Genomic DNA, 16,756 nt, shown 5'->3' with positions numbered 1-16,756 from the left:
CATCTTTGTTTTTTAAATGAGTTATTCCAGCTTTATATTTACATTTTATGTGCCTCTCGGGTGCAGAAATAAATCAATTTAAAGGTTATATTTGGGTCAATAGTGACTACTTTATTACAGAATATCGCATCTACTGAATCGAAATGGACCGATCCTCGAGATATTGTTGTACATATATCAAAGACGGAAAAATGTAATTAAAAAGCAATGCTCACGTTATTAGATCAGATTTAGGGTAGGTCTCAAATGAAACACTCTGTAATGCTGAAAATTGTGTTATTGTGTGCAGCCCATTTCCCCAGTCGTGTGAAGAACACCCCAGTGTCTATAGAAACTTTGTACCCCCCCCCCCCCCAACCAAGTTTTCTGAGCAAAACATTTTAATGAAGAAAAAAAAGTTTTGGGTATTGTTTTGCATTTAAATTTTTTGACATAAGAATACCAGGAAATCAGCTACCAAGGGATTTTAATTTAAGAAATCTGTTCCCAAGTTTTCCCACTCATAATAGAGATGCACGTGATCGTATACAAATGTAAGCAAGATTTGAAATTATTAGGTTTTACATTATATCTGTTTGGGCTTCTTGAGGTTAATTTGCAGTCTACAAATGATTTGTAATTATGTTTCGGCCCCCCGACCATCCGCTCAAAAAAAAATCTGCCCGCGGCTCAATCTAGTTGATGATACCTGGTCTATAGCTTCACATTCAACTGTAGAATCTAGTTGATGATCCCTGGTCTATAGCTTCACATTCAACTGTAGAATCTAGTTGATGATCCCTGGTTTATAGCTTCACATTCAACTGTAGAATCTAGTTGATGATCCCTGGCCTATAGCTTCATATTCAACTGTAGAATCTAGTTGATGATCCCTGGTCTATAGCTTCACATTCAACTGTAGAATCTAGTTGATGATCCCTGGTCTATAGCTTCATATTCAACTGTAGAATCTAGTTGATGATCCCTGGTCTACAGCTTCACATTCAACTGTAGAATCTAGTTGATGATCCCTGGTCTACAGCTTCACATTCAACTGTAGAATCTAGTTGATGATCCCTGGTCTATAGCTTCACATTCAACTGTAGAATCTAGTTGATGATCCCTGGTCTACAGCTTCACATTCAACTGTAGAATCTAGTTGATGATCCCTGGTCTATAGCTTCATATTCAACTGTAGAATCTAGTTGATGATCCCTGGCCTATAGCTTCACATTCAACTGTAGAATCTAGTTGATGATCCCTGGTCTATAGCTTCACATTCAACTGTAGAATCTAGTTGATGATCCCTGGTCTATAGCTTCATATTCAACTGTAGTAAAAGAAGAAGAGGTACTCTACACATGTACTATCTGTCTTCACATCAAAACATATAAACCTGTTGGAGGTGTCGAGAAAACTGATCTGTCAAAATAACAATTTCAAGTCGGAGAATCAACTCTCCTCTGAACCTTTTGATTCTGAGGTCAAATTAAAGCAGTCCTCATTATGCCCGTGTAGCTTATTATACCCTCTGTAGCTTCAATTGGCAGAGGCTCAGAGAGCGGTGAGCCGAGGCAATCCTAGTTAATTCCTCCCTTCATGAGAACCGCGATCTCTCGCTTCTTTCAGCGCGGCTCTCTGCAATGCCTGCTGGGACGGACCTAGAATCGACCCTAGGTGCGCACCGCAGAACTCACTCCACGGGCTTCTCTCTTCATTGATCCGATTCGCTGTGTTTTTTCTCTTCGTCTCCGACACACAAAGAATCTCTCGTATCGGGGTTGATGTAAGGGTAGATAGCCAGCGGTTAATACTGTGCCGTACTGTTGATTCACAACAGTGCCTTTGTTTCTGACGAAGAGGACCCCTGTTCATCCTGAATTCCATATTTGTAGCATCTGTCTCGGGTAGGGTTGGAATATTTTACAACCCTAGTCTTGGGGCTAAAAGTAATGGAGAAGGAAAAATGTTTTGGTAGAAAAGGTTTTTAATAATTGATGAGAGAAATCAAAGTAACCTAACCTTGAGTCAGTTACTCGCAAAGGGCCAAAATGTAGCTCCCCTGACTGTATGTTTCGCAGTGGAATCCTAAGAATTTGTCGGTGCTGTCGAAAGATCGCTTTGAGGTGTGGCGATCGCTGTGTGTTATGGTTGGTGGGGGTTTGAGGTCACAGTATTGGGTTACGCTCAGAGTTCATGAGGGAAAGTGACGAGGTCAGTCTCGTGGCTTCCCTCTTCTATGCATTCTGCCGCTGACACAAGTGACATGGTATCCCCACCAAGTGACATGGTATCTCCACCAAGTGACATGGTATCCCCACCAAGTGACATGGTAGCCCCACCAAGTGACATGGTAGCCCCACCAAGTGACATGGTATCCCTACCAAGTGACATGGTAGCCCCACCAAGTGACATGGTATCCCTACCAAGTGACATGGTAGCCCCACCAAGTGACATGGTATCTCCACCAAGTGACATGGTATCCCCACCAAGTGACATGGTAGCCCCACCAAGTGACATGGTATCCCTACCAAGTGACATGGTAGCCCCACCAAGTGACATGGTATCTCCACCAAGTGACATGGTATCCCCACCAAGTGACATGGTAGCCCCACCAAGTGACATGGTATCCCCACCAAGTGACATGGTATCCCCACCAAGTGACATGGTAGCCACACCAAGTGACATGGTATCCCCTCCAAGTGACATGGTATCCCCACCAAGTGACATGGTATCCACACCAAGTGACATGGTAGCCCCACCAAGTGACATGGTAGCCCCACCAAGTGACATGGTATCTCCACCACGTGACATGGTATCCCCACCAAGTGACATGGTATCCCCTCCAAGTGACATGGTATCCCCTCCAAGTGACATGGTAGCCCCACCAAGTGACATGGTATCCCCACCAAGTGACATGGTATCCACACCAAGTGACATGGTATCCCTACCAAGTGACATGGTAGCCCCACCAAGTGACATGGTAGCCCCACCAAGTGACATGGTATCCCCACCAAGTGACATGGTATCCCCACCAAGTGACATGGTATCCCCACCAAGTGACATGGTATCCCCACCAAGTGACATGGTATCCACACCAAGTGACATGGTATCCCCACCAAGTGACATGGTATCCACACCAAGTGACATGGTATCCCCACCAAGTGACATGGTATCCCCTCCAAGTGACATGGTAGCCCCACCAAGTGACATGGTATCCCCACCAAGTGACATGGTATCCACACCAAGTGACATGGTAGCCCCACCAAGTGACATGGTATCCCCACCAAGTGACATGGTATCCCCACCAAGTGACATGGTATCCACACCAAGTGACATGGTAGCCCCACCAAGTGACATGGTAGCCCCACCAAGTGACATGGTAGCCCCACCAAGTGACATGGTATCCCCACCAAGTGACATGGTATCCCCACCAAGTGACATGGTATCCCCACCAAGTGACATGGTAGCCCCTCCAAGTGACATGATAGCCCTACCAAGTGACATGGTATCCCCACCAAGTGACATGGTAGCCCCACCAAGTGACATGGTATCCACACCAAGTGACATGGTATCCCCACCAAGTGACATGGTATCCACACCAAGTGACATGGTATCCCCACCAAGTGACATGGTATCCCCACCAAGTGACATGGTATCCCCACCAAGTGACATGGTATCCCCACCAAGTGACATGGTATCCCCACCAAGTGACATGGTATTCCCACCAAGTGACATGGTATCCACACCAAGTGACATGGTATCCCCACCAAGTGACATGGTATCCCCACCAAGTGACATGGTAGCCCCACCAAGTGACATGGTATCCCCTCCAAGTGACATGGTATCCCCACCAAGTGACATGGTATCCCCACCAAGTGACATGGTATCCCCACCAAGTGACATGGTAGCCCCTCCAAGTGACATGGTATCCCCACCAAGTGACATGGTATCCCCACCAAGTGACATGGTAGCCCCACCAAGTGACATGGTAGCCCCACCAAGTGACATGGTATCCCCACCAAGTGACATGGTATCCCCACCAAGTGACATGGTATCCCCACCAAGTGACATGGTATCCCCACCAAGTGACATGGTATCCCCACCAAGTGACATGGTATCCACACCAAGTGACATGGTATCCCCACCAAGTGACATGGTATCCCCACCAAGTGACATGGTAGCCCCACCAAGTGACATGGTATCCCCTCCAAGTGACATGGTATCCCCACCAAGTGACATGGTAGCCCCACCAAGTGACATGGTAGCCCCACCAAGTGACATGGTATCCCCACCAAGTGACATGGTAGCCCCACCAAGTGACATGGTATCTCCACCAAGTGACATGGTATCCCCACCAAGTGACATGGTAGCCCCACCAAGTGACATGGTATCCCCACCAAGTGACATGGTATCCCCACCAAGTGACATGGTAGCCCCACCAAGTGACATGGTATCTCCACCAAGTGACATGGTATCCCCACCAAGTGACATGGTATCCCCACCAAGTGACATGGTATCCACACCAAGTTTGGGTCACCATGAACCAAACCTTAATGCTTGTGTCACCACATGCAACAGAATGAGAATGACGTTCTAATCCAAGTTGAATCCCTCAAGACCACGTTCTTCACAATAGCTCCTACAAAAGCTCTTAGAATATCTCTTACAATAGCTTTTATAATAGCTCTTACAATGGTTCTCACAATATGGTTTCAAATGCCAGGCTTTTACATGTGATTTGGTCAGGATATGATTCGCTCGTTGAACACCACCGACACTATATCATATTATAGAGGATATCTAAGTTACTGGACGGGTGTAACCAATGTCTCTATATTTTAAAGACAACCTAGATTTATAACTCTGTTCCATCCATCGAATAGGAGGCGTGATTTCTTCCCAGAAACTAAGTGTATCTTTATCGGCAAGACAACAAAAGACAAACAAAGCTCTATGTTTTTTTATTTTATTGTGTATTTCACCCTCTTCCTTTGAACTCAGGGTGTCCGCTTCGACCCGGAGATCCCCCAGACTCTGCGGCTGGAGTTTGCCAAAGCCAACACCAAGATGGCCAAGAACAAGCTGGTGGGCACTCCTAACCCTCCTCCCTCCCAGCAGAGCCCTGGCCCACAGTTCATCAACAGAGACCCATGTGAGTGTTCCTGTCTGTCTGTCAGACGCTGCTGCAGGGCCCTGCACCACTGATAAGTGGTAATCCCCTTACTTGGGGGCGAAAATAGTAGGCCTTAACTGTAGCTACATTATAAACAGAGTGTTATAATTGTACACGCAGTGTTGATGTATGGGGGCTACATACAACCTAGATTGGAGCCATGTTGGAGTTAAAGCTTAGGATCTCAAACTAAACAGCCGAAGAAACATGTGTGTAGGTTTTCATTTATCAGTTATAAGACACCCTTGGTCAATGTTTATTTTTACATTTAGAGAGTTGTTCAGTATGGAATGTTAGGAAATGACGGTTTAAAAGTTCGTCTCTGGTCAATCAGTATGGTTTTTTAAATGAGGTTAATCAAGGACTAATATTCGTTCTCAAGCTCTCTCAAACACATTCCTCTTGTTAAATTAATGTTTAATAAAACATTCTCTGTGTGCAGTACTAGCCTCGGTCATAATCCTACGCACCTAACCCCTTGACTCTTGAGATTGTGTGGAATTCGCTGATGTAGCTCTACACTGTTTTACGTTTAGTTAAATGTTTTGTCAAGCGTTAAGTTGAACATAGGCCATCTGTGGATTGCGTGGTTGTAGCTAGATTCTTACTTATCGACCGAAACATGTTCTTATCTGAAATCTTTTTGCCTGGAGGAGAGAGGGAGTACACTTGTTGGGTCCTTGTGGAATAGGGAAGGAAACGACGAATGAAGATTACGGCGTAATTGTCAACCAATCTCCAAAACAGAAATTGATGGCTGTCATTTTCTGATAAGGAGTTTCACTACCGGTCAAAAGTTTAAGAACACAATGTAGAAAATAGTAAAAAATTAAGAAAAACTCTTGAATGAGTAGGTGTTTTAAAAATGTTGACCGGTAGTGTATATCTGCCAGTTGATCTGAGAATACACTGAAATGGACAGTTTTTCAAGGCACTTGGAACATGGAAGCCATTTTTATTGTTGTTGATATAGGTACAGCTATTGGTATTCTGTAGATCTATATGCTGCTGTCTGGAGATGACCTCCTCTTTCTATGAAAGAGGAGGCGGCAGGTAGCCTAGTGGTTAGAGCGTTGGGCCAATAACCGAAAGGTTGCTAGATCGAGTCTTTGAGCTGACAAGGTAAAAATCTGTTGTTCTGCCCCTGAACAAGGCAGTTAACCCACTGTTCCTAGGCCGTCATTGTAAATAAGAATTTGTTCTTAACTGACTTGCCTAGTTAAATAAAGGTTCAAATATATTTATATATATATCAATGACTAGGGTATATCTTTTTGCTTTTAATCTGAAAGATTTTTTAGTAGTGTAAATATCCACCCGCCCTCAACCGCTAGCCGATTGACTCTGCTCACCTTTAAACAATCTCACCCTGTATATTTCTTCATCTCTCCCTCTTTCTCCCTCTTACTTCTATTTCAAGTCATGTTCGCTCTGTAATACCTCACTCACAGTAGTCTAAAGTTCCTTCTTCGCCTCATCTCCTCTCTTCCAATCACAATGGTCTAAATATGGAGGATACGCGAAAGCAATATGGCGGAATTTCACAGGGAGACTCCCTTTCACTTATCCAGGTCTTTCAGATCGATGGTTACAAAAGAGAGGAGACCACTTATGACGTGTGTACCTACATGTCACACATCCCTCCACCCTGTCTGTTCCCCCTCATCCCACTCCCTCCGTCACTCCTCACCGTTCTCCTCCTCTTCTTGTCTCCACAGATGAGCTCACAGTACCCGCTCTATACCCTGGCGGCCCAGACATGTGGGCGTCATACCCGCTGTACCCGGCGGAGCTGTCGCAAGCCCTCCCTCCTGCTTTCACCTACCCTTCCTCACTCCACACTCAGGTAACGAGAACACCTGAGCCCACACCTACCTAACCTACGACACCTATCTGCCTAAATGCCTACCTTTATTTATCCCTTATTTTACCAGGTCAGTTGACTGAGAATGCATTCTCATTTACAGCAATGACCTGGGGAATAGTTACAGAGAAGAGGAAGGGGGATGAATGAGCCAATTGGAAGCTGGGGATGATTAGGGGGCCATGATGGGATGGCCAGATTGGGAATTTAGCCAGGACACCGGGATTAACATGCCTACTCTTACCATAAATGCCATGGGATCTTTAGTGACCAATAGAGTCAGGACACCCGTTTAACATCCCATCTGTAAGACGGCACCCTGCACAGGGCAATGTCCCCAATCACTGCCCTGGGGCAATGGGATAAAAAACCTTTGACCTAAAGAAAGAGTTCCTCCTACCGGCCCTCCAACACCACTTCCAGCAGCATCTAGTCTCCCATCTAGGGACCAACCAGGACCAACCCTGCTTAGCTTCATAGACATGCCTGCAGTGGAATGCTGCTACACACACACACACCTACCTACCTCCATCCATAACTACCAACCTACCAACCTACCTACCTAACTACCACCTACCTACCTACAGTTGAAGTCGGAAGTTTTCATACACTTAGGTTGGAGTCATTAAAACTCGTTTTTTCAATCACTCCACAAATTTCTTGTTAACAAACTATAGTTTTGGCAAGTCGGGTAGGACATCTACAGTGTGCATGACACAAGTACTTTTTCCAACAATTGTTTACAGGCAGATTATTTCACTTATAATTCACTGTATCGCAATTCCAGTGGATCAGAAGTTCACATACACTAAGTTGACTGTGCCTTTAAACAGTTTGGAAAATTCCAGAAAATGATGTCAGGCTTTAGAAGCTTCTGAAAGGCTAATTGACATCATTTGAGTCAATTAGAGGTGTACCTGTGGATGTATTTCAAGGCCTACCTTCAAATTCAGTACCTCTTTGCTTGACATCATGGGAAAATCAAAAGAAATCAGCCAAGACCTCATTAAAAAAAATTGTAGACCTCCACAAGTCTGGTTCATCCTTGCGAGCATTTTCCAAATGCCTGAAGGTACCATGTTCATCTGTACAAACAATAGTACGCAAGTATAAACACCATTGGACCACGCAGCCGTCATACCTCTCAGGAAGGAGATGCGTTCTGTCTCCTAGAGATGAACGTACTTTGGTGCGAAAAGTGCAAATCAATCCCAGAACAACAGCAAAGGCCCTTGTGAAGATGCTGGAGGAAACAGGTACAAAAGTATCTATATCCACAGTAAAACGAGTCCTATATCGACACAACCTGAAAATCCGCTCAGCAAGAAAGAAGCCACTGCTCCAAAACCGTTATATAAAAGCCAGACTACGGTTTGCAACTGCACATGGGGACAAAGATCATACTTTTTGGAGAAATGTCCTCTGGTTTGATGAAACAAAAATAGAACTGTTTGGCCATAATGACCATCGTTGTGTTTGGAGGAAAACGGGGAGGCTTGCAAGCCGAAGAACACCATCCCAACCGTGAAGCACGGGGGTGGCAGCATCATGTTGTGGTGGTGCTTTGCTGCAGGAGGGACTGGTGCACTTCACAAAATAGATGGCAAATTGTGGATATATTGAAGCAACATCTCAAAACATTACTCAGGAAGTTAAAGGTTGGTCAGGAATTGTGAAAAACTGAGTTTAAATGTATTTGGCTAAGGTGTATGTAAACTTCCTGAGTGGTATTACGGCTGCGTGGTCCTATGGTGTTTATACTTGCGTACTATTGTTTGTACAGATGAGCGTGTAGTCAACAGTCAACTTAGTGTATGTAAACTTCTGACCCACTGGAATTGAGATACAGTGAATTATAAGTGAAATAATCTGCCTGTAAACAATTGTTGGAAGAATTACTTGTGTCATGCACAAAGTAGATGTCCTAACCGACATGCCAAAAATATAGTTTGTTAACAAGAAATTTGTGGAGTGGTTGAAAAACGAGTTTTAATTACTCTAACATAAGTGTGTGTAAACTTCCAACTTCAACTGTATCTACCACCTACCTACCTACCTACCTACCTACCTACCTACCTACCTACCTACCTACCTACCTACCTACCACATACCTACCTACCTACCTACCTACCACATACCTACCTACCTACCTACCAATCTACCTACCTACCTACCTACCTACCACATACCTACCTACCTACCTACCACACATACCTACCTACCTACCTACCACATACCTACCTACCTACCTACCTACCACATACCTACCTACCTACCTACCACATACCTACCTACCTACCACATACCTACCTACCTACCTACCTACCTACCTACCACCTACCTACCTACCTACCTACCACATACCTACCTACCTACCTACCTACCACATACCTACCTACCTACCTACCTACCTACCTACCTACCTACCTACCTACCTACCAACCTACCTACCTACCTACCTACCAACCTACCTACCTACCTACCTACCTACCTACCTACCTACCACCTAGCAAGCTACCTACCTACCTACCTACCTACCTACCTACCTACCTACCTACCTACCTACCTACCTACCTACCTACTGTATCTACCTAACTATAAACCTACCTACCTACCTACTGTACCTACCTAACTATAAACCTACCTACCTACCTACCTACCTACCACCTACCTACCTACCTACCACATACCTACCTACCACATACCTACCTACCTACCTACCTACCACATACCTACCTACCTACCTACCTACCTACCACATACCTACCTACCTACCTACCACATACCTACCTACCTACCTACCTACCTACCACATACCTACCTACCTACCTACCTACCTACCTACCTACCTACCACATACCTACCTACCTACCTACCTACCTACCTACCTACCTACCTACCACATACCTACCTACCTACCTACCACATACCTACCTACCTACCTACCTACCACATACCTACCTACCTACCTACCTACCTACCTACCTACCAACCTACCACCTACCTACCTACCTACCTACCTACCTACCTACATACCTACCTACCTACCTACCTACCTACCTACCTACCTACCTACCTACCTACCAACCTATCTATTTACCTACCCGTCTACCTACCTACCAACCTATCTATTTACCTACCCGTCTACCTACCTACCTACCTACCTACCTACCTACCTACCTACCTACTTACCTAACTATTTACCTACCTACCTACCAACCTACTTACCTACCTACCTACCTACTTACCTAACTATTTACCTACCTACCTACCTACCTATTTACCTACCTACCTACCTACTTACCTAACTATTTACCTACCTACCTACCAACCTACTTACCTACCTACCACCTTTCTACCGTTCTACCTACCTACCTAAGTAACTAAGTAACAACCTACCTTTCTACCACCTACTTACCTTCCTACCTACCAACCCACCTTCCTACCTACATACCTACCTACCACCAACCTACCTACTTTCTACCCACCCCCTACTTACCAACCAACCCACCTACCTACCTATTTACCTACCACCAACCTACCTACCACCTACCTACCTTTCTGCCTACACACCTACCTAACTAACTAACTAACTATCTACCTACCTACCTACCCACCTATTTAAAAGATAACACAGGCAAATAAAATTACATTTAGATAAAATCTGCACCGTCCCTAAACTAAGTTATGTAAATAGTCAAAGTAAAATAAATGATTAAGTTGGCTAGCTAACTAATGAGCTAATGCTGGTTAGTTGTTAAAACCTGGTTATTTATATATACAGTGGGGAGAACAAGTATTTGATACACTGCCGATTTTGCAGGTTTTCCTACTTACAAAGCATGTAGAGGTCTGTAATTTTTATCATAGGTACACTTCAACTGTGAGAGACGGAATTTAAAACAAAAATCCAGAAAATCACATTGTATGATTTTTAAGTAATTAATTCGCATTTTATTGCATGACATAAGTATTTGATCACCTACCAACCAGTAAGAATTCCGGCTCTCACAGACCTGTTAGTTTTTCTTTAAGAAGCCCTCCTGTTCTCCACTTATTACCTATAGTAACTGCACCTGTTTGAACTCGTTACCTGTATAAAAGACACCTGTCCACATACTCAATCAAACAGACTCCAACCTCTCCACAATGGCCAAGACCAGAGAGCTGTGTAAGGACATCAGGGATAAAATTGTAGACCTGCACAAGGCTGGGATGGGCTACAGGACAATAGGTAAGCAGCTTGGTGAGAAGGCAACAACTGTTGGCGCAATTATTAGAAAATGGAAGAAGTTCAAGATGACGGTCAATCACCCTCGGTCTGGGGCTCCATGCAAGATCTCACCTCGTGGGGCATCAATGATCATGAGGAAGGTGAGGGATCAGCCCAGAACTACACGGCAGGACCTGGTCAATGACCTGAAGAGAGCTGGGACAACAGTCTCAAAGAAAACCATTAGTAACACACTACGCCGTCATGGATTAAAATCCTGCAGCGCACGCAAGGTCCCCTGCTCAAGCCAGCGCATGTCCAGGCCCGTCTGAAGTTTGCCAATGACCATCTGGATGATCCAGAGGAGGAATTGGAGAAGGTCATGTGGTCTGATGAGACAAAAATAGAGCTTTTTGGTCTAAACTCCACTCGCCGTGTTTGGAGGAAGAAGAAGGATTAGTACAACCCCAAGAACACCATCCTAACCGTGAAGCTTGGAGGTGGAAACATCATTCTTTGGGGATGCTTTTCTGCAAAGGGGACAGGACGACTGCACCGTATTGAGGGGAGGATGGATGGGGCCATGCATCGCGAGATCTTGGCCAACAACCTCCTTCCCTCAGTAAGAGCATTGAAGATAGGTTGTGGCTGGGTCTTCCAGCATGACAACGACCCGAAACACACAGCCAGGGCAACTAAGGAGTGGCTCCGTAAGAAGCATCTCAAGGTCCTGGAGTGGCCTAGCCAGTCTCCAGACCTGAACCCAATAGAAAATCTTTGGAGGGAGATGAAAGTCCGTATTGCCCAGCGACAGCCCCGAAACCTGAAGGATCTGGAGAAGGTCTGTATGGAGGAGTGGGCCAAAATCCCTGCTGCAGTGTGTGCAAACCTGGTCAAGAACTACAGGAAACGTATGATCTCTGTAATTGCAAACAAAGGTTTCTGTACCAAATATTAAGTTCTGCTTTTCTGATGTATCAAATACTTATGTCATGCAATAAAATGCAAATTAATTACTTAAAAATCATACAATGTGATTTTCTGGATTTTTGTTTTAGATTCCGTCTCTCACAGTTGAAGTGTACCTGTGATAAAAATTACAGACCTCTACATGCTTTGTAAGTAGGAAAACCTGCAAAATCGGCAGTGTATCAAATACTTGTTCTCCCCACTGTACCTCTTTTAGTAGATATTGATTTCATCCATTCTGTCTATTTGCTTTTTATGGGCTATAATGGCTTGATCACACACACACACACACACACACACACACACACACACACACACACACACACACACACACACACACACACACACACACACACACACAACATACACTCACTCACACACACACACACACACACACACACACACACACACACACACACACACACACACACACACACACACACACACACACACACACACACACACACACACACAGAACATACACTCACTCACACACACACCCACACACAGAACATACACTCACTCACAAAATAGGCTTCTGTGTTTTCACTAAGGCCGAGAAGTGCATGAGTTCATTAGGTTCTGAATCAGATGATTCTGAATGAGTCGATTCTGGTTTCAAATGAGTTGATTCATGATCTGAATCTCAGCCGGTTGACACTGGTTATTAACTGAATCGATTCGTATGACCTGAAGTATGGACTCTGAGTCAATTCTGTTAAAATGTATCTTAGAAGATTGACTGAATATCTGGTGTAATGACTTGAAAAGGAGAGAGTCGACTCTTTTAAAATGAATCTTAGAGGTTTAACTGAATGTCTGGCGTTCTGAATATGAGCGAGTGGACTCCTTTGAAGTGAATCATGTTGCTGGTGTGCCTTTTGTTCAGATTCGCTGGCTCCCTCCTGCAGATGGAACTCCCCAGGGATGGAAGTCCAGGCAGTTCTGTTGAGGTATGTGTAACGTGACACACACACACACACACACACACACACACACACACACACACACACACACACACACACACACACACACACACACACACACACACACACACACACACACACACACACAGATGTGCGTACACACACACATACACACATACATACACACATACACACACGCAGATCTAAATATATTTTATATTTGAGATACTTCAAATAGCCACCCTTTGCCTTGATGACAGCTTTGCACACTCTTGGCATTCTCTCAACCAGCTTCACCTGGAATGCTTTTCCAACAATCTTGAAGGAGTTTCCACAAATGCCGAGCCCTTGTTGACTGCTTTTCCATCACTCTGCGGTCCGATTTATGCCAAACCATCTCAACCAGCTTCATGAGGTAGTTACCTGGAATGCATTTCAATTAACAGGTGTGCCTTCTTAAAAGTTAATTTGTGGAATTTCTTTCCTTCTTAATGCATTTGAGCCAATCAGTTGTGTTGTGACAAGGTAGGGGGGTATATAGAAGATAGCCCTATTTGGTAAAATACTAAGTCCATCTTATTATGGAAAGAACAGCTCAAATAAGCAAAGAGAAACGACAGTACATCATTACTTTAAGACATGAAGGTCAGTCAATACGGAAAATGTCAAGAACTTTGAAAGTTTCTTCAAGTGCAGTCGCAAAAACCATCAAGCGCTATGATGAAACTGGCTCTCATGAGGACCGCCACAGGAATGGAAGACCGAGAGTTACCTCTGCTGCAGAGGATATGTTCATAAGAGTTACCAGCCTCAGAAATTGCAGCCCAAGAATTCAAGGCACACTTAACCAGCATGTCTACCACAGCATTCTGCGATACACCATCCCATCTGGTTTGGGCTTAGTGGGACTATCATTTGTTTTTCAACAGGATAATGACCCAACACACCTCCAGGCTGTGTCAGGGCTATTTTACCAAGAAGGAGAGTGATGGAGTGCTGCATCAGATGACCTGGCCTCCACAATCACTCGACCTCAAACAAATTGAGATGGTTTGGCATAAGTCGGACTGCAGAGTGAAGGAAAAGCAGCCAACAAGTGCTCAGCATTTGTGGGAACTCCTTCAAGACTGTTGGTTGAGAGAATGCCAAGAGTGTGCAACGCTGTCATCAAGGCAAACGGTGGTTATTTGAAGAATCTCAAATATAAAATATATTTTGATTTGTTTAACACTTGATTCCATATGTGTTATTTCATAGTTTTGATGTCTTCACTATTATTCTACAACTATTGGTTAGAGCCTGTAAGTAAGCATTTCACTGTAAGGTCTACACCTGTTGTATTCGGCGCACGTGACAAATAAACTTTGATTTGATTTGTAAAAAAAATATTTAAAAAAGAAAGAAAAACCTTTGAATGAGTAGGTGTGTAGTTCTTCCGTGTTTTGACAGGCTAGGTATTCTGAAAGGACAGCAACCGTAATTCCAGGGCATTCATGTAGGAGTGCACTTTTTGTAAAACACAATGGGCCAGTGGTGTAGTGGAGGGAATACGCAGGTATCTGCCATATACCCACTTTTAATTTCAGTGGGAACTCACTTCTTAATCCTTACTGATGCATATCGAAGTAGTATAGTGGAGGTTATACGACTTATCCATTATGTAGTACAACAGAGAAATCGTGTACAAAGTAGCCTACACAATCGCAAAGCACGTGAAATATGTTCACATGAGCGCCGTACACACACAGCCTAGTTTCAACAGAAAATCATCTGCAGGCAGCAAGAGTGTTCAGCTCTCAACTGTTTTTTTGGCATGGAGCAGCTCACAGAAGAATGACATCGGTAGCCGGTAGGGTAGGAAAGATGTTTCCGTTTATGATATCTACCAGTAAATGCTAACTAAGGCTACAATGGGTATGCAAAACAAGTATTGAGAAAAGTTTGGTCCAAAAGTTATGGTTAGTAGGCTATTTGTGATGCGCAATTCAGTTATCATGCGTTGTTTGCATCAGGGGCGTAGGCATGAGTGGGCCCGGGTAGACCCATGCCCACCCACTATAAATCTGTCACGATCGTGTGGAAGAGATTCGGACCAAAACGCAGCATGAGGAAAATAAGCCATCTTCTTTTAATAAATGAACGAAGATGAACATGAAACAAAAACACTATTACAAACAAAACAACAACAAATGATCGTGAAGCTAAATAACGCAAGTGCCCAGACAAGCAACAAACGTTAAACAAGACAACTACCCACAAAAGCCTACTGCCTATGGCTACCTTAAATATGGCTCCCAATCAGAGACAAATGAATGACAGCTGTCTCTGATTGAGACCCAATCTAGGCAGCCATAGACATAACTAGACAACCTAACAATACTCTATCCCATACACATACAACACCCATAGACTAACCAAAACACACACAACATACAATGCCCACCCCAACTCACGCCCTGACCAACTAAACATAATCAAAATAACATAAAAATAGGTCAGGAACGTGACATAACCCCCCCCTCAAGGTGCATACTCCGAACGCACCACCAAAAGTCTAGGGGAGGGTCTGGGTGGGCATCTGTCCACGGTGGTGGCTCCGGCTCTGGACGCTGTCCCCACACCACCATAGTCACTCCCCGCTTCCGTATCCCCCACCCAATGACCACCCTCCAACTAAACCCACCTAACTGAAGGGGCAGCATCGGGATAAGGGGCAGCACCAGGATAAGGGGCAGCACCAGGATAAGGGGCAGCACCAGGATAAGGGGCAGCTCCGGACTGAGGGACGGCAGCTCCGGACTGAGGGACGGCAGCTCCGGACTGAGGGACGGCAGCTCCGGACTGAGGGACGGCAGCTCCGGACTGAGGGACGGCAGCTCCGGACTGAGGGACGGCAGCTCCGGGCTGAGGGACGGCAGCTCCGGGCTGAGGGACGGCAGCTCCGGACTGAGGGACGGCAGCTCCGGACTGAGGGACGGCAGCTCCGGACTGAGGGACGGCAGCTCCGGACTGGCTGGCGGATCCTGGCTGGCTGGCTCTGGCTGGTCATGGCTGGCTGACGGCTCTGGCTGATCCGGTCTGGCGGAAGGCTCTGGCTGATCCGGTCTGGCGGAAGGCTCTGGCTGATCCGGTCTGGCGGAAGGCTCTGGCTGATCCGGTCTGGCGGAAGGCTCTGGCTGATCCGGTCTGGCGGAAGGCTCTGGCTGATCCGGTCTGGCGGAAGGCTCTGGCTGATCCGGTCTGGCGGAAGGCTCTGGCTGATCCGGTCTGGCGGACGGCTCTAGCGGCTCCTGGCAGACGGGCGGCTTTGCAGGCTCATGGCAGACGGGCGGCTTTGCAGGCTCATGGCAGACGGGCAGTTCAGACGCCGCTGGGCAGACGGGCAGTTCAGGCGCCGCTGGGCAGAAGGGCAGTTCAGGCGCCGCTGGGCAGACGGGCAGTTCAGGCGCCGCTGGGCAGACGGGCAGTTCAGGCGCCGCTGGGCAGACGGCAGACTCTGGCCGGCTGAGACGCACTGTAGGCCTGGTGCGTGGTACCGGAACTGGAGGTACCGGGCTAAGGACACGCACCTCAGGGCGAGTGCGGGGAGAAGGAACAGTGCGTCCAGGGCTCAGGAGACGCACAGGAGG

The 16,756-nt window shown here is 45.7% G+C and overlaps 1 protein-coding gene across 1 annotated transcript in view; it reads left to right on the top strand.

Annotated features, from left to right (window-relative positions):
- LOC139534708 (RNA-binding protein with multiple splicing-like) overlaps window positions 1-16,756 on the top strand; it is a 62,844-nt gene that overhangs the window by 29,416 nt on the left and 16,672 nt on the right. The window contains exons 5-7 of the mRNA XM_071334095.1: window positions 4,984-5,134; window positions 6,874-7,001; window positions 13,091-13,154. Of these exons, the coding sequence (XP_071190196.1) occupies window positions 4,984-5,134; window positions 6,874-7,001; window positions 13,091-13,153 (342 nt within the window). The 3' untranslated portion in view covers window position 13,154. The remainder of the gene's footprint in view (window positions 1-4,983; window positions 5,135-6,873; window positions 7,002-13,090; window positions 13,155-16,756) is intronic.

The sequence above is a fragment of the Salvelinus alpinus genome, chromosome 11, assembly GCF_045679555.1.
Source record: "Salvelinus alpinus chromosome 11, SLU_Salpinus.1, whole genome shotgun sequence".
NCBI lineage: Eukaryota > Metazoa > Chordata > Actinopteri > Salmoniformes > Salmonidae > Salvelinus > Salvelinus alpinus.
This window is presented reverse-complemented; position numbering and strand designations above follow the sequence as displayed.